This window comes from Macaca nemestrina, chromosome 4, assembly GCF_043159975.1.
Source record: "Macaca nemestrina isolate mMacNem1 chromosome 4, mMacNem.hap1, whole genome shotgun sequence".
Classification (NCBI taxonomy): Eukaryota; Metazoa; Chordata; class Mammalia; order Primates; family Cercopithecidae; genus Macaca; species Macaca nemestrina.
The window spans coordinates 29,082,897-29,107,038 of NC_092128.1; the positions used below are offsets into that span (position 1 = coordinate 29,082,897).

At 43.7% G+C, this 24,142-nt stretch overlaps 2 protein-coding genes across 6 annotated transcripts in view; one reads left to right on the forward strand and one right to left on the reverse strand.

The window, feature by feature from the left end:
• LOC105471398 (kelch domain containing 10) overlaps positions 1-3,412 on the reverse strand; it is a 69,467-nt gene extending 66,055 nt beyond the window's left edge. For 2 of the 3 annotated variants that reach the window (XM_011723872.3, XM_011723871.2), the window contains exon 1: positions 3,154-3,412. In XM_011723872.3, coding sequence (XP_011722174.1) covers positions 3,154-3,319 — 166 coding nt within the window. In that variant the 5' untranslated portion in view covers positions 3,320-3,412. The remainder of the gene's footprint in view (positions 1-3,153) is intronic. The other variant, XM_011723873.3, reaches the window with a different exon arrangement.
• Positions 3,413-21,309: 17,897 nt separating this feature from the next.
• Positions 21,310-24,142, forward strand: part of LOC105471400 (zinc finger C3HC-type containing 1) — a 35,915-nt gene continuing 33,082 nt past the window's right edge. For 2 of the 3 annotated variants that reach the window (XM_011723874.2, XM_011723875.3), the window contains exons 1-2: positions 21,310-21,474; positions 23,580-23,691. In XM_011723874.2, coding sequence (XP_011722176.1) covers positions 21,329-21,474; positions 23,580-23,691 — 258 coding nt within the window. In that variant the 5' untranslated portion in view covers positions 21,310-21,328. The remainder of the gene's footprint in view (positions 21,475-23,579; positions 23,692-24,142) is intronic. The other variant, XM_011723878.3, reaches the window with a different exon arrangement.

Genomic DNA, 24,142 nt, shown 5'->3' on the forward strand with positions numbered 1-24,142 from the left:
CAGGAGTAGAAGCAGGAATACTGCTTAAAAAGCTCCTACAGGAGACCTAAGTGAGGGATGGCGGCACCGTGGATTGGAGTTACGGCAGGAGTAAAAAAAATAGGACTTGGTAAATGATTACACCTGAAGTGCAAGGAAGAAGACAATATTGACAAGGATGCCCAAGTTTCAAGTTTGCACAACTGGATGCATAAAGGAGCTATCACTGAAAGAGGGTGAGAAGACTCCAGGAAGACCAGGTTGTTTTGGGGGCTGGATGGACGGTTGAGACGTAAAAAGTAAGAAAAGGTTCTAAGTGTCAGTAACTGGAAGTCTTGGTAGACAAGGATGAAAAATGGAACACGGGGCTGGCTGGGCGCCGTGACTCATGCCTGTAATCCCAGCACTTTGGGAGGCTGAAGCGGGAGGATCACTTGAGACCAGGAGTTCGAGCCCAGCCTGGCCAACACGGCAAAACCCCATCTCTACCAAAAATACAAAAAATTAGCCGGATGCGGTGGCCCGCACCTCTAATCTACTTGGGAGACTGAGACAGAAGAATTGCTAGATTTTGGGAGGCAAAGGTTGCAGTAAGCCAAGACCGTGCCGCTGCACTCCAGCCTGGGCCACAGAGTGAGACTGTCTCAAAAAAAAAAAAAAAAAAAAAAAGGCCAATTGGGATTTAGAGGTCAAAAGAGAGAGAGAGTGAGCTATAGCAGAGTTGGGTTTTTTTGTTTGTTTTTTTGTTTTTAATTTTTAACTTGAGATGTGGTTTTGCTTTGTTGCCCAGGCTGGCCTTGAACTCCTAGGCTCAAGCGATCCTCCTACTTTGGCTTGTCAAAGTGCTGGGGTTACAGACATAAGCCATCATGACCAGTTGCTACAGTACACTTTAAAAAAAAATTTTTTTTTGGCTGGGCAAGGTGGCTCACGCCTGTAATCCCAGCACTTTGGAAGGCTGAGACAGGCAGATCACCTGAGTTCAAGAGTTCAAGACCAGCCTGGCCACCATGATAAAACCCTGTCTCTACTAAAAATACAAAAACTAACCAGGCGTGGTGGTAGGTGCCTGTAATTTCAGCTACTCAGGAGGCTGAGGCAGGAGAATTGCTTGAACCCAGGAAGCGGAGGTTGCAGTGAGCTGAGATGGCGACACTGCACTCCAGGCTGGAGGACAGAGCGAGACTCCATCTCAATAAATAAATTAATTAATTTTTTTAAAAAAAGGTTTTATCTCCAAGGCCCTTCAACCAAGCCTAGACATCCTACTCCTCCCCATCACCTAAAATCTTTCAAAATCTATCAAAATACAAGAAAAGGGAGAGGCTTAAAATGCAATACCTAGGAGAATAAAGAATTAGTATGAAAGAATTTCAAACTATATAATACACTGAGATATCAGATGTGTCCCAGTTTTGAGAATGAGTAAAGGAGCAATGAAGTGTCAATCAAGAGAAAAGGGAAGCAGAAAAAAGATACTGATGACCCCACTTTACAAATTTTCACAGTTTAGACACGTTTATCTTTACCTCCGGATAAATGGCTGTTCTTGGTCTTGTGTGCTAAGGGAATGCAGAAATAGCTCCACACTGAAGCCCCTTAGCAGAAATCATGGCTTCCACTGCCATCACGTGGTTGCAGTGAGGAAGTGCACCAACCAGGTTCTAGGAACCTAGGAATGCCTACATGAAGCCCATGGTACAATTAATCCGTGATCAAAGACCTAAAGATTACAGTAGAAGAGGGCAAACTGGTGACAGTGCTTGCTAAGAGTTCCATCTTCTAAGCTGTCAATACACAAAAATCTAAGTTTGTATTGTTAATTGGGAGTAAGAATAAAGATTGCTCCTTTTTTCTTTTTCATGTTAAGGATCATATATTTGGAAATTCTAGGGTGCCCAGTCTGATATTAACATCTCAAACCCAACTTCTGGTATATTATATGATTACTTACAAATGCCTCGATTTAATTTTAATGGCGCATATAAATGGTGTAATGTACATTTCTAGCACACATCAATAACCTCATCACAAACATAAGCAATTGTCTCATTAAATGTGCTAAATTAATTTCCTTTGTCATCTTCAATTTAATCAAATAATAATTTTTGACTACTTAGAAGTATAAGGCACAGTCATAAGTACAATTCAAAAAAATCAATTCATCATGTTCTCAAAACTCATCAGCTAAACAAATATATCACTAATATAATCAATATTATTCACAAAAAAACACGATGAATAATTAACACATCATTCCTGATAGTTTTCATAGTAAAAATAGGCTTGCCCAGTGGGATATTTGACATTCTGTGCATTATTTAATTCCCTACCTTCCTTCTACTAGATTGAATATTCGATTACAAACGTACCTCAATTGTCTACACATACATAGCCACTTGATTTTATTTTGTTTTCAAAAGCATCTGAACTCAAGACTACAGCACTGTAGACCAAAATGTGAAATAATGGTATGGGGTACATTTTTCCAATTCTTAGTTGTTTTTATATCGTAAACACAGCATAATTTTGTCACTAGGTATATTTTTGATCTTCACTTTCTCCCCTAAAACCTAGACCCCATTATCCATTCTGTCTCTGGACATTCCAAAATATTAATAATCCAACTAGTTTTCCCTAATTCTGTAGGTTCTCTTTCCCATACACTCCCAGCCAACACTCCCCCACCCCTTTCTTCTGTTTCAGAATGCCTCTTACACACACACCCCGGGTAGTTTTTACAAAATCACTCCTTGGAATGCGCTTCCCTCTTCTCTCCTTAACTTGGCACCCTTTTTGAAATAATTTCCCACAGCTAGGCGCCAATGTCTTTCATTTACAAGATCAAACTGCGGAAGGGGAAGAGACTGGGAACCGAGTAACCGAAACATTTGGAAATGTCAATGAGACAGTGGCCTCTCCTTTGAAAAGAAAACACAACTCTCAGTACAGAGCTTTCAACAGAGCAAAGATACTTTTCTTCGCTGTGCTCCTGTTCCCTCCCTGACCTCAAAGACACCTTCCCTTTTCTCTGATCCCCAGTCCCTCTGCTATGCGTGGGGCCTGCCTTTCCTCCTCCCAAGGAAAAGAAAGCCAGGGAGAAAAAGAAAAGGTAGCAGTCACCTTCCCGCCCGCCGCGCCCGCAAGCGGCCAGGACCCTGTCCCACGACTCACCTGGCAGGTGCGGCCGCCCGGAGAGTTGCACGAAGCGGTTGAGCTGGCCAGTCCCCCGACCCCCGCTGCCCCCACTGCCCCCGCCGGCCCCGCTACCTCCGCCACCAGCGCCGGCGGCGCCTCCTCCCCTCCGGCGGTTCCTGTCCCAGCCCTGGGCGGCCGACATGACCCGCTAACGATTGCCGCAGCCCGGTCCCGTCAGCGCCTGACCCGGCGGCACCAGCGGAACCTCCTTCCTGGGCTCCTTCAGAGACCCAGGAGACAGGGGAAGGGGGCAGCGCCCGGTCCCACCAGAGACCAATGACTTACCGCCTTGGTGAAAGGCAGCCAATGGTCAGTCGTTTTCTTGGTAGGTGGAGGGAGGCGGAGAGAAACGTGGTAACCATAGCTATGGCTAAAAAAAAAAAAAGTGGGGAGAGAGAAAGGCAGAAGCAGCCACTCCTCGCTCTCATCGTCCGCGCTGGGCTGGCCGGCGTCACCCCGACTCCTGCGGGGCCAGGCGGGCCAATCGAAGGCCGAGTGTCAGAGGCCGCGCCTGCGGAAACACGGCGACGGCCAGTGCCTCAGGTTTGGTTAGGGTTCAGGAACTCTTTCCCGTAAACATTGCAATCAGACACTGGATATAAGCATAATACACATATTTGGGGGCAATACGGTATTCTGCCAGCTTTTCAGACTGAGATCCCATTCCCTGACAGTTGACACAAAGGGCTTGCTTGGGGTCGGGGTGGGTGAGGGGACCCGGGGCGGAGTCAAAGTTAAAATGTAAGAACCAGATATTCCTGGGTTTCATTTGTCTTTCAGTCGGATTAACTGCACTCGTCCCTGTATAAGCCACGTCCCAATCAAACAGTTTTAAACCTGGTTAACAAATACGGGAAAATGCTCACTCTCACCAGTAATCTTAGAAATACAAAATAAAACCCCAATGAGAAACCATTTTTGGCTTATTACCTCAGTAAAGATTTTTCAAATAACACCCGGCAGTGTGTGGAATGCCAAGAAAAAGGTATTCTCATAGATGGCTGATGGCTCTGTAAATATTTTTGTTCACTCAAACTCCTTTTGGCTAGTAGAAAATTTTAATCAGCTTGGAAGATATATAATCAAAAGGAAATGTAAAATTAAATAAAAGGCAGTAACGGGTATGGAAGATCAAGATCAAAGAAAACTTTCGATGTGCCGATCAGGAGTTCCTATTGTTCCAAAATTAAACAGAAATTTTGGCTTGAGACTTACTGGGCGCATTGCAAACTGGGAAAACAGACTACACACTGATGTTTCTAAATGATAAGGAAAAAGCATATCAAATTCCTCAAGGGAAACAAAACTTTTCAAGGTCCTTAAATGTGACAGATTTTTTTTCTTTTGCATTAGAAGAACATTTCATGGTTTCAGGGGAAAAAAGAAATTCTGCTGGAGCTGAGGACAAATACCCTTTGGTCCTGGTGTGCAAATTTCTGGTCGCCACTGGCCCTGCCTCCTTGTTTTCTTACTTCCAGTCCCTGTAGGCAGAGATGTTTTAGCTACTAGCACCATAGCACACTACTTATGAAATGTTTGAGACTTTAAAAAAAAAAAAAAAAAAAAAAAAAAAAGCCTGTGGTTCTAAAATATGAAAAACAATATATGTTAACTTTTTTTTTTTTTTTTTTTTTTTTTTTTTTTTTTTTTTTTTTTGAGACGGAGTCTTGCTCTGTCGCTGAGACTGGAGTGCAAAGGCATGATCTCGGTTCACTGCAACCTCTGCCTCTCAGGTTCAAACAATTCTCCTGCCTCAGCCTCCCAAGTAGCTGGGATTACAGGCATGTACCACCACACCTGGCTAATTTTTATATTTTTAGTAGAGATGGGTTTCCACCATGTCGGCCAGGCTGTTCTCCACCTCCTGATCTCAGGTGATCCACCTGCCTCAGCCTTCCAAAGTGATGGGATTACAGGTGCAAGCCACCGCGTCCAGCCCGTGTTAACTTTTCTAAAGAACCTATACCTTTGAGTAACCAAATAGTAAATGAGGGAAACTTTCTCTTTAAAAGAGTAGTCCAAGTAATAAATAAATAAGGAATGATAGGATGTCACCATTTTGCAACCCCTAATGAATTAAGAGATCTACCCATTGAGCATCAACCAGTTAGTGTCACAAAATAAGAGGTGAGACATTATGTGCCATTCTGGGGCGGGGAAGTAGTTGAACAATTCTGCTTGAGATGACACTAAAAAGGTAAACCTCACCAAGGAGCTTAAATTGAACCCTAATGGAGTGAGGAGCATTGAAGGGTTTAAGCAGAGAGGTGACACGATCAGATTTATGTTTTCAAAGATCACTCCAGCTACAATGAACTCAGTTGGGTAGTTTTTTTGGGGAATTTTTTTGCTTTTTGTTTTTTTGGTTTTTGAGATGGAATTTCACTCTCGTTGCCCGGGCTGGCGTGCAATGGCACAATCTTGGCTCACCGCAACCTCTGCCTCCTGGGTTCAAGCAATTCTCCCACCTCAGCCCCGTGAGTAGCTGGGATTACAGGCATGCGCCACCACGCCCGGCTAATTTTGTATTTTTAGTAGAGACGGGGTTTTTCCATGTTGGTCAGGCTGATCTCGAACTCCCGACCTTAGGTGATCTGACTTCCTTGGCCTCCCAAAGTGCTGGGATTACAGGCGTGAACCACTGCACCCAAGAGTTTGGTGTTTATCCTAGAGAATGGAGGTGCCTATAAGCAGCAGCCTCAGGAAAAAGACCTCTGCTCCCAAATATCTTCTAACTGCCACACTAAATACCTATCTATCACATTATGTGTGTTTGAGAGCAATATAACTAAAGATTAAAATTCCCGTTTAGACTATGATTTAATTGCAATACAGTACTACCACTAGGTCACATGGTTTTATAACCATCAGTTATAAAGGCAATGTTCTTGTAGCATTGTTTTGTAACCCAAAGACTAAAACAGAATTAAATTTTAGTTTTTTAAGGTACTAAATTTGTTTTTCTTTATTTATTTTTCTTTATTTATTTATTTAATAATTTTGTTGTTGTTTAGAGACAGAGTCTTGCTATGTCGCCCAGGCTGGAGTACAGTAGCGTGACCTCGGCTCACTGCAACCTCTGCCTCCCGGGTTCAAGTGATTCTCATGCCTCAGCCTCCCAGGTAGCTGGAATTACAGGTGCCCGCCACCACGCCCAGCTAATTTTTGTATTTTCAGTAGAGATGAGGCTTCACCGTGTTGCCCAGGCTGGTCTCAACATCCTGATCTCAGGTGGTCCACCCGCCTCACCCTCCCAGTGTTGGAATTACAGGTATAAGCTACTGCTATTTATTTATTTTTGAGACAGGGTCTCACTCTTCAATCTTCTAGGCTCAAGGGATCCTCCTACCTCAACCTCCCAAGTAGCTGGGTCTACAGGTGCACACCACCTGTAGCTAATTTTTTTTTTTTTTTTTTTTTTAGAGGTAGGGTTTCACCATATTGCCCAAGCTGGTTCTGAACTCCTAGGCTCAAGCAATCCACCTGCCTCAGCCACCCAAAGTGCTGGGGTTACACGTGTGAGCCACTGAGCCCAACCTGAATAAGTTTAGTTTTGTACTTGACATTCATGAAAATGACATAATGTAATGCAGCAGCATATTACTTTAGCTGTTGTCGGCTAATTAGAAGAGCGGGGGTCCCCAACCCCTGGGACCAGTCCCATAGCCTATTAGAAATAGGGCTGCACAGCGGAAGGTGAGCAGCTGGTGGGCAAGCAAAGCTTCATCTATATTTACAGGCGTTCCCCATCACTTGCATTACCACCCAAGCTCCACCTCCTGTCAGATCAGCAGCAGCATTAGATTCTCATAGGAGCAGGAATTCTACTGTGAACTGTGCATGTGAGGGATCTAGGTTGACAGATCCTTGAGAATCTAATGCCTGATGACCTGTCACTGTCTCCCATCTCTCCAGATGGAACCATCTAGTTGCAGAAAAACAAGCTCAGGGCTCCCACTGATTCTAAATTATGGTGAGTTGTATAATTACTTCATTATATATGACAATGTAATAATAATAGAAATAAAGTGCACAATAAATGTAATGTGCTTGAATCATCCCAAAACCATATCCACCCCGCCACCCCTTCCAATAAACCGGTCCCTGGTGCCAAAAAGGTTGGGGACCACTGGAAAAGAGGATACACACAGGCTGCCGTATGCAGGTAAATGAAGCCTGCATGACATCACAGTGAAAAGTATAAAACCAAGCTTAGCAGTGGTCCTAATGTTCCAAGTCCAGTAAAAACTGGATGTTTGGGGGAAAAAAAAACTGGGCTCACATCTGTAATCCTAGCACTTTGGGAGGCTGAGGCGGACAGATGGCTTGAGGTCAGGAGTTCCAGACCAGCCTGGGGAACATAGTGAAATCCAGCCTGTACAAAAATTAGCCAGGCATGGTGGCACATGCCTGTGGTCCCAGCTACTCAGGAGGCAGACGTAGGAGGATTGCTTGAGCCCAGGAAGTAGAGGCTGCAGTGAGCCGAGATCACACCACTGCACTCCAGCCTGGGTGTCAGAATGAGACCCTGTCTCAAAAAAAAAAAAAAAAAAAAGACTGTTAACAATTTGATATAGGCCAGTCGCAGTGGCTCACACCTGTAATCCCACACTTTGGAGGCTGAGGCGGGTGGATCACCTGAGGTCAGGAGTTTGAGACCAGCCTGGCCAACATGATGAAACCCCATCTTTACTAAAAGTACAAACATTAGCTGGGCATGGTGGCAGGCACCTGTAATCCCAGCTACTTGGGAGGCTAAGGCAGGAGAGTCGCTGGAACCCAGGAGGCGGAGGTTGCAGTGAGCTGAGATCGTGCCATTGCACTCCAGCCTGGATGACAAGAGTGAAACTCCATCTCAAAATAAAAAAGAAAAAAACACAGTTTGATATAGTTTTAGTTCTCTTTCTATGTAAACACATACACATTTGTAGACCTATGCAGGTACTCTGTTTTTGCTTATTACATAAATGGGATTGGGGATTGTACAGAATGTATTCAGCAGATAGGTTTTTGTTCTTTTATACAATATGTCTTAGAGAGCTCTATACATTGTTTTTTGTGGGTTTTGTTTTGGTTTGGTTTTTGTTTGTTTTTTGAGACAGGGTTTCATCTGTCACCCAGGCTGGAGTGCAGTGATGCAATCTTGGCTCACTGCAGCCTTGACCTCCTGGACTCAAGCCATCCTTTCACCTCAACCTCCCAAGTAGCTGGTCATAGGCATGCATGATCATGCCCAGCCAATTTTGTTTATTTTTTATAGAGATGGAGTTTCACTGTGTTTCGTTTTTATTTTTTATTTTTTTTTGAGATGGAGTCTCACTGTGTTGCCCAGGCTGGAGTGCAGTGGCATGATCTTAGCTCACTGCAACCTCCACCTCCCAGGTTCAAGTAATTCTTCTGCCTCAGTTTCCTGAGTACCTGGGATTACAGGCGTGTACCACCACACCCGGCTAACTTTTTTTGTACTTTTAGTAGAGACAAGGTTTCACCATGTTGGCCAGGCTGGTCTCAAACTCCTGACCTCAAGTGGGCCGGGCTCGGTGGCTCACGCCTGTCATCCCAACACTTTGGGAGGTCAAGGGAGATGGATCACCTGAGGCCAGAGTTCAAGACCAGCCTGGCCAACACGTTGAAACCCTGTCTCTACTAAAAGTAAAAAAAAAAATCCGGGTATGGTGGTACACACCTGTAATCCCAGCTACTCAGAAGGCTGAGGCAGGAGAATCACTTGAACCTGGGAGGCAGAGGTTGCAGTGAGCCAAGATTTTGCCATTGCACTCCAGCCTGGGTGACAGAGCAAGTCTCTATGTCAAATTAATTAGTTAATTAATTAATTAATTAATTTTAAAAGTAAATAAAATCTGCAACCATTCTTTTTTCACCATTGGTGAAAACAACTAGTAAAGAGTTCTCCAAAAAAAAATAAATGAGGCCAGCCGCAGTGGATCACGCCTGTAATCCTAACACTTTGAGAGGCCGCGGTGGGTGGATCATGAGGTCAGGAGTTCAAGACTATCCTGGCCAAGATGGCGAAACCCCATCTCTACTAAAAATAGAAAAATTAGCTGAGTGCAGTGGCCGGTGCCTGTAATTCCAGCTACTTGGGAGGCTGAGGCAGGAGAATCACTTGAACCCGGGGGGTAGAGGTTGCAGTGAGCCAAGATTATGCCACTGCACTCCAGCCTGGGCAACAGAGTGAGACTCTGTCTCAAAAAAAAAAAACAAAAAACTCCTAAGCCCCAAATCAGCACATTGGAAGTTTAAAATGTAAGTTTAAGGCCAGGGGCAGTGGCTCATATCTATAATCCCAGTCCTTTGGGAGGCTGAGATAGGAGGATCATTTAAGCCCAATTCAAGACCAGCCTGGGCAATATAGTGACGCCCCCATTTCTTTTTTATAGCCCATGCGGGTAGTCCCAGCTACTTGGAAGGAGCGGGTAGGAGGATCCCTTGAGCCCTAGAGCTCCAGGCTGCAGTGAGCTATGATCTCATTGCTGCACTCCAGCCTGGGTGACAGAGCAAGCAAGACCCTGTCTCAAAAATCAATAAATTAAATTTTTTTGAACACAGAAAAAATTAAACAAAAGATGTTAAAATCATTCCAAGACTCCAAATAAATAAAAGCAAAGTTGAAGTTGTCCTCAGCATATTAACAATCTTTCCTTTCAAAAAAAAATTAAGGGTAGGCTTGGGATTTCTCTAAACAGGAAGGATAATTCATCAAGATCTGAGTGAATCTGAGGATATCCCTGTACAGTAGGTTCAAAAAGTTTGACCAGGTGGGGCAGCCCATGCCTGCAATTCCAGCACTTTAGGAGGCGTAGGTGGGCGGGTTTTTTGAAACCAGGAATTTGAGACCAGCCTACACAACAGGTGAAACCCCATCACTATATAAATAATACAAAAATTAGCCCGGTGTGGTGGTGCCCCCCTGTGGTCCCAGATGCTGCTCTGGAGGCTGAGACAGGAGGATCACCTAAGCTGGGGCAGTTGAGGCTGTAGTGAGCTGTGTTCATGCCACTGCACTCCAGGCTTGGCGCCAGAGTGAGACCTTGTCTCAAAAAGAGGAAGAAGAAGGAGAAGGAGGAGGAGAAGGAGAAGGAGAAGGAGAAGGAGAAGGAGAAGGAGAAGGAGAAGGAGAAGGGGGTAGGGGGAAGAACCAGGCACGGTGGCTCATGCCTGTAATCTCAGCACTTTGGGAGGCCGAGGCGGGTGGATCACTTGAAGTCAGGAGTTCAAGACTAGCCTGGTCAATATGGTGAAACCCTGTCTCTGCTAAAAATAAAAAAATTAGCCAGGCACGGTGGCAGGTGCCTGTAATCCCAGCTACTCAGGAGACTGAGGCATGAGAATCGCTTGAACCTGGGAGGTGGAAGTTGCAGTGAGCTGAGATCATGCCACTGTCGACAGGGCAAGACTCCGTCTCAAAAAAAAAAAAAAGAAAAAGTTCCACTTAGTTTCATCTCCCCTGAGAGAATTTGTTCATAGGACACTGTTCTGGTTTCTCCATGCAGATATTGCTCCTTAAATCAGGAGTTCCTGGCTGGGTGAAGTGGCTCACACCTGTAATCCCAGTACTTTGGCAGGCTGAGGCAGGAGGATTGCTTGAGGCCAAGAGTTCAAGACCTGCCTTTAGCAAGACCCCCGTCTCTACTAAAAATTTTTAAATTATCAGAGTGTATTGGCGCCCCCTTGTGGTCCCAGTACTCAGGGGACTGAAGTGGGAGGATCACTTGAGCCCAGGAGGTCTTTCAAGCCTGAGAGACAGAGTAAAGCATTGTCTCAAAAAAAAAAAAAAAAAAATCAGGGTTTTTTAACCTCTATCAACCTGGCAGAGCCTATGAACACTTTTTCAGAAAAAATGTTTTTAACGCATAAAATAAGATGTGTGGGATTACAAAGAAAACCAATTATATTGATATATAGATATCAAATATCAAAATAATTAAATTTGTAATATAGTAAATTTTTGTTTTGAGACAGGGTCTCACTCTCATCTAGGTTAGAGTGCAGTGGAGCAATCACAGTTTACTGCAGCTGCAACATCCTGGGCTCAGGTGTTCCTCCCGTCTCAGCCTCCCAAGTAGCTGAGACTACAGGCATGCACCACCACACCTGGCTAAGTTTTGTAACTTTTTTAGAGACAGGGTTTTGTCATGTTGCCCAGGCTGGTCTCAAACTCCTGGGCTCAAGCGATCTGCTCATCTCAGCCTCCCAAAGTGCTGGCATTACAGGAGGGAGCCACTGCACCCAGCTGTGATAATATAATTAATGTGCCTCTAACACATTAAATAACAAGTCAAGGCCGGGTGCAGTGCCTCATGCCTGTTATTACAGCACTTTGGGAGGCCAAGGAAGGTGGATCACCTGAGGTCAGGAGTTCGAGACCAGCCTGGCCAACATGGTGAAACCCTATCTCTACTAAAAATACAAAAATTATCCGGGCACAGGGGCACACTCCTGTAATCCCAGCTACTCAGGAGGCTGAGGCAGGAGAATTGCTTGAACCTGGGAGGTGGAGGTTGCAGTGAGCTGAAATCATGCCATTGCACTCCAGCCTGGGCAACAAGAGCGAAACTCCGTCTCAAAATATAAATAAATAACAAGTTAAGTGGTAGTCTAATAACTATTATAGGGAATAAATAATATTTCGCTGGGTACAGTGGCTCATGCCTATAATCTCAGCACTTTGGGAGGCCGAGGCAGGCAGATCACCTGAGGTCGGCAGTTCGAGACCAGGCTGACCAACATCAAGGAACCCTGTCTCTATTAAAAATACAAAATTAACCGGGTGTGGTGGCACATGCCTGTAAGCCCAGCTACTCAGGAGGCTGAGGCAGGAGAATCACCTGAACCCAGGAGGCAGAGGTTACAATGAGCCGAGATTGCACCATTGCACTCCAGCGTAGGCAACAAGAGCAAAACTCCATCTAAAAAAAAAAAAAAAAACACCCACAATGTTTCAAAAAAATTGCAATAACTATAATGGGATATGAAAATATCTGGATTTCTATTGGTGACAAACTCACAGTACAGTTAATACCACTGTGGCTTGTTGACTACATTTATCATAGATGGAAATGCCAAATTTCAGTTGGAAGATTATTAAAACAGTGGTACTTTTTTCCTATTTATATTAATCTCCCAGGTGTATTAGTTGGCTCAGGCTGCCATAACAAAATACCACAGTCTACTTAAACAACAGAAATTTATTTTCTTACAATTCCAGAGGCTAGAAGTCCAAAATCAAGACATCAGCCAGATGTCTTGATGTTTGATCTGATGCCTGTCTCCTTGACTTGCTGACAGCCACTGGGATTACAGGTGCGTGCCACCACGCCCGGCTAATTTTTGTATTTTTAGTAAAGCCGGGGTTTCACCATGTTGGTCAGGCTGGTCTGGAACTCCTAACCTCCTGATTCGCCTCCGCCTTCCCAAAGTGCTAGGATTACAGGCGTGAGCCACTGCACCTGGACCTGTTTTTTTTTGTTTTTTTTTGTTTGTTTGTTTGTTTTTTAAAGAGACCAGGTCTTGCTCTGTTACCCAGGCTGGAGTGCAGTGGCGTGATCACAGCTCACTACAGCCTCAACCTCCTGGGCTCAGGTGATCCTCTGACCTCAGCCTCCCAAATAGCTGGGACTACAGGTGAGCACCATACCCAGCTAATTTTTTGTATTTTTAGTAGAGATGAGGTTTCACCTTGTTAGCCAGGATGGTCTTGATCTCCTGACCTAGTGATCCACCCACCTCGGCCTCCCAAAGTGCTGGGATTACAGGTGTGAGCCACTGCGCCCAGCCCCCATTCAGTAATATTCTATTCTACCAAAAATATTCTATTCAACTTGGCTTCCTTTGGACCCAAAATGTGAAAATGTGAACAGTATTTCAAAGGAATTTTTATGATAATTATCTTATTCTTATCGATAATGTTCTTGTATTTACCAGATAATAAACTCAGAAGTGGCTGGATGGGGTGGCTCCTGCCTGTAATCCCAGCACTTTAGGAGGTCGAGGTGGGAGAATCACTTGAGGCCAGGAAGACCAGCCTAGGTAACAAAGTAAAACTCCGTATCTACAAAAAAATTTTAAATCAGCCAGGCATCGTGGAGTATGCCTCTAGTTCTACTTGAGAGGCTGAGGCAGGAGGATCCCTTGAGCTCAGGAATTTGAGGTTGCAGTGAGCCGAGATCCCTACTGCATTCCAGCCTGGGTGACAGAGTGAGACTCTGTCTCAATAAATAAATAAATAAATAAATAAATAAATAAATTCCTAAAACTCTACAACAAAAAGACAACCCATTTTAAAAATGGCCAAAAAAGCACAAATAGCTATTTCTGCAAAGAAGATATACAAATGGCCAATAAACACAGGAGAAGATGTTCAACATCATTAGTCCTTAGGGAAATGCAAATTGAAACCACAGCGAGATACCACTTCACACTCACTAGAATGGCTAAAATATAAAAGACAGACAATTAATTATAAGTGTTGACAAGGATGTGGAGGAAGGGAATCCCTCATACGTTGCTAGTGGGAATGTAAAACGGTGGAGCCATTTTGAAAAACATTTTGACAGTTTCTCTAAATGTTAAATATACAATTACCATATGATCCAGAAATTTTGCTCCTTAGTATATGCCCAACAGAATTGAAAACATATGCCCTTACGAAAACCTCTGTATGAATATTCATGGTAGCATTTTTCATAATAGCCAAAAGTGTAAACAACCCAAAGGTTCATCAATGGATGAATGGAGAAACAACATATGATATGCCTATACAGTGAAATATTGTTCAACCATACAAAGAAAGTATAGTACTAATACATGCTACAACATGGATGAACCTTGAAAACATGATGCTAAGTGAAATAAGTAAGACACAAAAATCCACATATTGTATGATACCATTTATATTAAACATCCAGAATAGGCAAATCCATAGTGACTAAAAGTAGATTAGTGGTTGCCAGGGAGGGAGAGGAGGGATGGCAGTAACTGCTAATGGTTACTGGGTTTCTCTTAGGGAGTGATAAAATGTTCTGGAATCAGTGGCAATAATAGCACATATCTGCGAATATACTAAAAACCACTGACTTGTACACTTTAAAGGGTAAATTTTATGTTACGTGAGATCTACATCAATAAAAAGCAGCTCAAAAGAAATGAAATGTTTTGACTCAGCGCAGTGGCTCATGCCTATATTTCCAGCACCTTGGGAGGGTGAGGCGGGCGGATCACTTAAGGTCAGGAGTTCAAGACCTGCCTGGCCAACATGATGAAACTTCGTGTCTACTAAAAATACAAAACATTAGCCAGGCATGATGGCACACACCTGTAGTCCCAGCTACTGGGGAGGCTGAGGCCTGAGAATTGCATGAACCCAGGAGGTGGAGGTTGTAGTGAGCTAAGATCATACCACTGCACTCAAGCCTGGGTGACAGCAAGATTCCATCTCAAAAAAGAAAAAAAGAAATGAAAATGTTTAATAAATGTATACTCACTTAAAAACCTGTGTCACCTTGTATATAAATTAAATTTTCACTAAAAATAAAAATTTTGCTTTTTTTTTTTTTTTTGAGACAGGGTCTCACTCTGACACTGTCTAGAAATCAGTGAGGCAGTCATGGCTCACTGCAGCCTTGACCTCCAGGGCTCAAGCGATCCTTCTGTGTCAGCCTCCTGAGTAGCTGGGATTACAGGTGCATACCACCAAGTCTGGCTAATTTTTAAATTTTTTGTAGAGACAGCATTTCACCATGTTGCCCAGGCTGGTCTCAAACTCCAGGCCTCAAGCTATCCACCCACCTAGGATTCCCAAAGTGCTGGGATTAAAGATGTGAGCACAGAGCCTAGCTAAATTTTGCTAGTTGACACATTTTTCTACTTCATGAAAGAATTATACTCACAGATGTAGTATGTTTGATTTATTCCTAAGAGGAGAGGTCCTATGAAGTACTAAAAGCTTCTCAGTTTAAATGTTTGTGTGTTCTTTTTTTTTTTTTTGAGACAGAGTCTTGCTCTGTCACCCAGGCTGGAGTGCAATGGCGTGATCTCAGCTCACTGCAACCTCCACCTCCCAGTTTCAAGCAATTCTCATGCCTCAGCCTCCCGAGTAGCTGGGATTACAGGTGCCTGACACTACGCCCATCTAATTTTGTATTTTTAGTAGCGGCAAGGTTTGACCATTTTGGCCAGGCTGGTCTCGAACTCCTGACCTCAAGTGATCCGCCCACCTCGGCCTCCCAAAGTGCTGGGATTACAGGCATGGGCCACCACACCTGGCCAAATGTTTGTGTGTTCTCACATTAAAAACCATACATACAGCTAGCCGGGCATGGTGGTTTATGCCTGTAATCCCAACACTTTGGGAGGCCGAGGTGGGCAGATCATGAGGTCAGAGGATCAAGACCATCCTAGCTAACACGGTGAAACCCCATCTCTACTAAAAAATATATATATAAAAAATTAGCCGGGCATGGTGGCAGCCGCCTGTAGTCCCAGCTACTCGGGAGGCCGAGGCAGGAGAATGGGGTGAATCCGGCAGGCGGAGCTTGCAGTGAGCCAAGATCATGCCACTGCACTCCAGCCTGGGCGACAGAGAGAGACTCCGTCTCAAAAACAAACAAACAAAAAAACTCACAAAAAACAAAGAAACATACATATGACTGGGTACAGTGGCTCATACCTATAATCCCAACACTTTGGGAGGCCAAGGCGGGCAGATCACAATGTCAGGGGATAGAGACCATCCTGGCCAACATGGTGAAACCCCATCTCTACTAAAAATACAAAAATTAGCTAGGCATGTTGGCATGCACCTGTGGTCCTAGCTACTTGGGAGGCTGAGGCAGGAGAATTGCTTGAACCTGGGAGCAGAGATCGCGCCACTGCACTCTAGCCTGGTGACAGAGTGAGACTCTGTCTCAAAACAAAACAAAAAACCATACATACAGTAAAGACAGTCTGACAGCTGGAGCAATCGGCAGAACTGTCTACTTCCCCAGTATAAACAAAATGGATGAGCAGCTCCTGAGAGGGAGATTAGCATGCAGGAGGTTTTTGGGGAGGACTCTTGGGGTCAACATCATGGAAAGGATGGGAAGGAAGCTGGTCTGGGCAGGGGGAGAAGCTGGGCTACGATGCAGTCTCAAGGGAGACCCTCCAGGAAACCCTGAGACTGGATGGCCCTTCAGCATTATCCTGAGTTAGGACACACGGCTGGGCCTTTTATAACTGTCTGGATTAGTTACTGGATGCCCTGAGGAAGGGAGTGGAGGTGACCTCAGGAGAAATGGCTTCCTTCAGTGAAGTAGATATTAAAGGAGATGACAGCGAAGGACAGCAGGGCTTCCTGCTGCTGCTATGCCTAGCGGCTGGGGAGATTAGTTCTTTATTCCTGAAAGGATGTGGAATAATGCATCACTAAAATGCTTAGGAAGAAAACTAGCACTTACCAAGAACCTACTACGCACCAAACATTTTCATATACATTATTTCATTTAGTCTCAAATCCAGAAGTTATTTGACCCCAAGGCCACATGGCTAGTGAGGGAAGCAGAATAAGAGACCATCTCTGTCTCCAAAACTCTTTTCTTCACATCACACTGGCCAAGTGACTATCTGAAACTTGGAAATTTTTTATTGATTCCTGTCTTAAAATTGACATCTTCTGGCTGGGCGTGGTGGCTCACACCTGTAATCCCAGCACTTTGGGAGGCCAAGGCGGGCAGATTATGAGAGCAAATGATCAAGACCATCCTGGTCAACATGGTGAAACCCTGTCTCTACCCAAAATACAAAAATTAGCTGGGCATGGTGGCACGCGCCTGTAGTCCCAGCTAATCGCTTGAACCTGGGAGGCAGAGGTTGCAGTGAGCTGAGATGGCACCACTGCACTCCGGCCTGGCAACAGAGCAAGACTCTGTCTCCAAAAAAAAAAAAAAAATTGACATCTTCTGAACATCTACTATATGCCAGATGCTGGAGAATTAAGGGGAAAAAAACTGAAATATCTCACACACACACACACACAATATATACATTATACATAATAGATATAAATAAATAAATAAATATGTATACATCAATATACATATAGTTATCCCTGCATATCCTCAAGGGATTAGTTCAGGACTACTCTTCAATATCAACATCCACAGATGCTCAAGTCCCTTATATAAAATGGTGTAGTATTTGCATATAACCCATACACATCCTTCCATATGTGTATCTATTAAATCATCTCTAGATTACTTACAATACCTAATACAATGTAAATGTTATATAAATAGTTGTTATACTGTATTGTTAAAAGAATAACAAGGAAAAAAGTCTGTACGTGTTCAATACTGATGCAACCATCCATTAAAAAAATATTTTCTAGGCTGGGCATGGTGACTTATGCCTGTAATCCCATCACTTTGGGAGGCTGAGGCGGGCGGATTACAAGGTCAGGAGATCAAGACCATCCTGGCTAACGTGGTGAAACCCCGTCTCTACTAAAAAAACACAAAAAATTAGCCGTGCGTGGTGGTGGGTGCCTGTAGTCCCAGCTACTCGGGAGGCTGAGGCAGGAGAATGGAGTGAACCCGGAAGGTGGAGCTTGCAGTGAGCTGAGATGCACCACTGCACTCCAGCCTGGGTGACAGAGCGAGACTCCATCTCAAAAAAACCCCAAAAAAACGAAAAAAAAAAAAAAAAGCCCACAAAGCCAAATTTCTTGCTTACTATAAACAGTAAGAGCCGTGCAGGTGAGGCACAGTCTTCAAGCAGACCAGACTACTAATCTTCTATCAGGCTTTGAGAAAGTGAGGAGTTCAGAGATGGGCAAACTTTCAAAGGTGTAAGTGTGTTGGCATCATTTGTAGAAGTGATAACTTGGGTGAAACTATTGTTGAGTGGCTGGTACTCAGAGGAGTGCTTATTGAAGTGAGTCTTTGTGATTGGTTGAATCAAGAAGTTGTCATTGATTGGATTTACAAAAGCACGTTCACTGTGATGAGTAATCATGGGTCAATTGAACTTAAAACTGGCTCTGATTGCTGGTTGTTACCATGGCTAACTGTATAGTCAATATTTTCTTAGGAGTGTGTCATTAGCAGAAAGGAAGTATGGATAAGTGGAAGTGTTGAAGGTGTTTGAGGAGAGAGTTACACAATAGCCATCTATGAAGGCGGGCGCAGTGGCTCACACCTGTAATCCTACCACTTTGGGAGGACGAGGTAGGCAGATAACTTAAGGTCAGGAGTTTGAGACTAGCCTGGTGAATGTGGTGAAACCCTGCCTCTACTAAAATTATAAAAATTAGCCAGGCATGACATATATAAAAGTGGCCGGGCATGGCAGCTCATGCCTGTAATCCCAGCACTTTGGGAAGCCAAGATGGGTGGATCACCTGAAGTCAGGAGTTCAAGCCCAGCCTGGCCAACATGGTGAAACCCCGTCTCTACTAAAAATACGACAAATTAGCTGGGCATGGTAGCAGGTGCCTGTAATCCCACCTACTCGGGAGGCTGAGGAAGGAGAATCGTTTGAACCCAGGAGGCAGAGGTTGCAATGAGCCGAGATTGTGCCACTGCACTCCAGCCTGGGCAGCAGAGGGAGACTCTGTCTGAAAAAAAAAAAGTCATCTATGAAAAGTGGGAAGAGAAGTGGACTAGATAAAGGTAGTATAATTACTGGGAAGAATTAAGGTCCCACTTGAAGTCAAGAATATAAAGAGACAAGAAGTTAGTTTGTCGGCCGGGCGCGGTGGCTCAAGCCTGTAATCCCAGCACTTTGGGAGGCCGAGACGGGTGGATCACGAGGTTAGGAGATCGAGACCATCCTGGCTAACACGGTGAAACCCCGTCTCTACTAAAAATACAAAAAAACTAGCTGGGTGAGGTGGCGGCGCCTGTAGTCCCAGCTACTGGGGAGGCTGAGGCAGGAGAATGGCGTGAACCCGGGAGGCGGAGCTTGCAGTGAGCTGAGATCCCGCCACTGCACTCCAGCCTGGGCGACAGAGCCAGACTCAGTCTCAAAAAAAAAAAAAAAAAAAAAAAAAAAAAAGAAGTTAGTTTGTCATTTCTCTTTAGCCATATTTAGTTGTATGGGTACAGAAGCAGTAATACAGAACTTACTTCAACTGCGATTGAGGTTTTGTCAAGTAAGTACCATTAAGCAAGAAAGGTTCAAGGAAATTCAAAGGGTATGCAAGAACATGTATTTTTTAGCTTACGTATTTTGCTTTTTATTATGATATTGTCAAATATACTTAATAGCAGAAAGAACAATATAATGAACCCCACAATTCTATCATCCAAGTCCAATAGTTTAAAATTTTGCAATCTTTTTTCATCTATTTCTCCACATGGTTTCTTTTCCTGGATAATTTCAAAGCAAATTCCAGACATCATATCAGTTCACCTATAAATACTTCCAGATGCATTTCTAATAAAGAAGGGCTTTTAAGAACCGTAACTACAATGCTATTATTACATATAGTGAAATCAACGATGATTCCTTCATATTAACTAATTCTCAGTCCATGTTCCAGTTTTGCAAAGGAATGATGATAACAACGAGTAATGAATTTAAGCCAGCTAAGAAAAGAAGAAACAAGGCTGATGGTGGAGTTAGGAATAGCAGAAAAGTAATTGGATCAATAGGTTGCAGGTCCTGCTGCTGGGAGCATTGATAGAGTCAGGAACCCACAGGTAGGGTGCTCAAAGGATAGGAGGTGATCCCAATTTCCTCTTTGCCCATCGTTTAGTCACATCAGTCTTCCAACCTGGGGGGTTGGAAGATTCTATACGGATTTCTTCCCTTCAATCTCATCCATCTCAGCTCCAGCACCTGATTTTCTCAGGAGAATGTGCAAACTAAATTAGATTCTCCTATTACAACCTTGGTGCATCTTTGGAACACTTGTAATCATAATTTTAAAACTATAAGAAAATTTATTTGACATCTAACTCCACCAAGATCTACAGCTCCTTTGCTCACAACTGTCATTGCCAGTGCCTAGAGACTATCAACAGGAGATTTTTGGCTGGGCAAGGTGGCTTATGCCTGCAATCCCAGCACTTTGGGAGGCCGAGGCAGGTGGATCACCTGAGGTCAGGAGTTCAAGACTAGCCTGGCCAACATGGTGAAATCCCATCCCTAATAAAAATACAAAAAAAAAAAAAAAAAAAAATTGCTGGGCGTGGTGGCGCATGCCTGAAAGCCCAGCTACTCAGGAGGCTGACATAGGAGAATTGCTTGAACCCGGGAGGCAGAGGTTGCAGTGAGCCGAGATTGAGCCATTGCACTGCAGCCTGGGCAACAAGAGCGAAACTCCGTCTCAAAAAAAAAAAAAAAAAAAAAAAAAAATAGGATGCTTTCAATAAATATTTGTTGAACGAAGGAAGGAGTATCAATAGTGTCAAATGCCACAGACTTCTAAATCCATCCATAACACAGTTTCCAACAAGGATTCTAAATTATTTGCTCTCAAGAGAGGGACACCATTTCCTCGCTTGTAAAAAGACGCAACTTAGTAGGGTCGTAAGAGTTTTGTTTTGTTTTTTTTGTTTTTTTTAAACGGAGTTTAGCTCTTGTCGCCCAGGCTGGAGTGCAGTGGAGCGATCTCGGCTCACTGCAACCTCCGCCTCCCGGGTTCAAGTGATTCTCCTACCTCAGTCTCCCTAGTAGCTAGGATTACAGGCGCCTGCCAGCACGTCCAACTAATTTTTGCATTTTTGGTAGAGATGGGGTTTCACCATGTTGGCCAGGCTGGTCTCGAACTCCTGACCTCAGGTGATCCGCCCGCCTCGGCCTCCCAAACTGCTGGGATTAGGCATGAGCCACTGTGCCCGGCCGTATTAGTATTAGTTGAAAACTAAGTTAAGCCCCTCATCCCTGCTGAATTTGGACAGACCGCGTTCTAAAAATCTCTTATCAACCTAAATATGCTAGTTGATAAAGGAAATGATTAATCAAGATTGTCCTAAACACTACAGCCCTCCTTAAGCTCGCTCTAAGGTTCTAAAACGACCAAAAAAGGCGTGGACCATGCGGTTAAACTCTCCCGGTCAGGCTGCCTCAAGAGGCGGATATTAACCTCTCAGGACGGAAGTTCCGGAGCCTTCAAACGCTCGGGGAAGCGACTCGGCAGCGGACCAAGATGGCGGCGCCCAGTGAGGGACAAGCGTTTGCCGTAGGGGTTGAAAAGAATTGGGGTGCAGTTGTTCGCTCCCCAGAAGGGACCCCCCAGAAAATCCGGCAGCTGATAGATGAAGGGATTGCCCCGGAAGAGGGAGGCGTGGACGCGTGAGTTCACGAGTTAGCCCTGGGTCCGGCATTGGAAGATTGGAGAAGGCTTGGGGAGGGGGTGGCGTGTCGCGTGGGGGGTTCCCCTCGGTCGGCGTCTCGGGCAGTGGGGATGGCTTCTTCTTAGGATCTGAAAGATACTCTGGTTACCATGTTTGATCGGCTTTGATCTTCCCGTCGGGATGTACCGGATTCCCAACCGCAGCCGAAATTTTGTCATCGGACATTATTTTTGGAAGGAAAAAAAGAGGACCGTCAACTGAATGAGTTCACCTGACTTCTCTTAATTGGGAATTCTTAACCTTTTTTTGTGCCGTGGACCCCTTTGGTTCTCTGGAGAAGCTTATTAACTCTCGTAATATTTTTAAATGCTTGAAGTAAATTTCCTATAAAGGAAACCAGTTAGATTAGAATGTAGTTATCAAGATAGTAAAAGGAAAAAGTTATGCAGTAACATTCTTTTTATTAAAGAGTTCATAATATCTAGTAGTATGTCTTGTCAACCGTAAAAGGTATTTGAAAACGTGCAACCACCGTAATGTGGGAACATTATTTCCATAGATGACAAATTAACGGGTACTAATACTACTATGGTGTTTTTACCTTCATTCATAATTGAAGAAAATGCTAAATCTTGTCATTTAAAGAGAAATAAATGTCATTTTTACCCATCCAAGTTTATGGATGCTGTGAATTTTTTTTCTTGGGGAAAAAAATTTTTTTCCCACACCGCCTTGAGGCTTTCTATGAATCTCTGAGAGTTTTAGAATAAGTTTATTTCTTTTGAGCTATAATCGTTGATGTAATCCTATTTTTATTAAAATAATGTTTGTCGCCTGGCGCGGTGGCTCATGCCTGTAATCCCAGCACTTTGAGGAGGCTGAGGCGGGCAGATCACGAGGTCAGGAGATTAAGACCATCCTGGCTAACACGGTGAAACCCTGTCTCTACTAAAAATACAAAAAAATAGCCGGGCGTGGTGGCCCGCCCCCGTAGTCCCAGCTACTCGGGAGGCTGAGGCAGGAGAATTGCTTGAACCCAGGAGGCGGAGGTTGCAGTGAGCCGAGATCGCGCCACTGCACTCCAGCCTGGGCGACCGAGCGAGACTCCGTCTCTGAATGAATGAATGAATGCATGCATGCATCCTTGTCTTTCAGCAATTCCCCGAATTCCCCGAGCACTGTTGAAATGCCTTCCACTGAAAATGAGAGAATTGCTTTGCTGAGTTTTTTTTCTCCCTGATTTTTTTTTTTCATGAAATTTCCTGAAGATCTTTACTTTGATTCGAATTTTCTAATTGGTTCTTTTTTTTTTTTTTTTTTGGAAGGAGAGGGTATCAAAGGTTCCTGCAGGTAGAAATATCAAAATTGTTTTTTCCGCTGTTATGAGTCGAATTTCTGCCAGGCGCGGTGGCTCATGCCTGTAATCCCAGCACTTTGGGAGGCTGAGGCGGGCAGATCACGAAGTCAGGAGTTTGAGACCAGCCTGACCAATATGGGGAAACCTCGTCTGTACTAAAAATACAAAAAATTAGCCGGGCCCACGCCCAGTGGTGCGCAACTACTCGGGAGGCTGAGGCAGGAGAATTGCTTGAACCCAGGAGGCGGAGGTTGTGGTGAGCTGAGAGCCTATGTACCATTGCATTCCAGCCTGGGCTACAGAGTGAGACTCCGTCTCACAAAAAAAAAAAAAAAAAAAAAAAAGTCGAATTTCTGAAGAGATTCAAATTGTATAATGCATACCTGAAGTCTTTCTGTTTACTAAAGTTATGCAAAATACTTATGGAGAACAGTGAATGAGTGAGGAGAATAGTTTACTAGGATTAGTGGAGCCCTGTAGAGGTAGAAATTGATTGAAGTTTAGATATGGGTAAACTGTAAAGAGTTTTGAATGCCAGACTGAAGAATTTGGATTTTATTTAGTAAGTATTATAAAACCATTGAAAATAATAACCTGAGGAATGACATGAGTAAAATGATTTTTAGGAAGCTTAAAATCCAGCGTTGGTGTGATTTATGATACAATGTGTAGAGAAGCTAGATAGAAAACATTTAAGCAGAGGGTACTGTGAAAAGTTTACCAACAGTTTTGCCACTTTATATTAGGAAGGACACGTCTGCCACTTCCCAGTCCGTTAATGGATCACCCCAAGCGGAACAACCTTCATTGGAATCTACAAGCAAAGAAGCCTTCTTTAGCAGAGTGGAAACATTTTCTATATCCTTTTTTAGTTCATGTGAATTGCACTTTCTGCCTGCTTCTCGAATTCCTCCAACGTATTACACTACTTACTGTAATGTTTTAAACTTTAGAATCAAACCTTGGTAAGAAGTTATATAGGAAAGTCAGCATCCTAATGTGTTATCACTCAGAGGGACAGTTGAGGTTATCTAACCTTTTCTTTTTACAGAAGAAAAAACTAACAGCCTGAGAAAAGAAGAAATAACAACTAATACTTGTATATAGTATGTTTTTGCGTATATTATCACATTCAATCTTGACCTTAAACCTACGAAAATAAGCATTATTATTAGACTTGTTTTACAGAAGAGGAAACAGTTTGGGGCAGGTTATATGACTTGCCCAAGATGAACCTGTTAGCAAACGGCAGATCCAGGATTATAATCTAATGTTTTTTAGATTACTATACTGCTATAGTAATCTATAT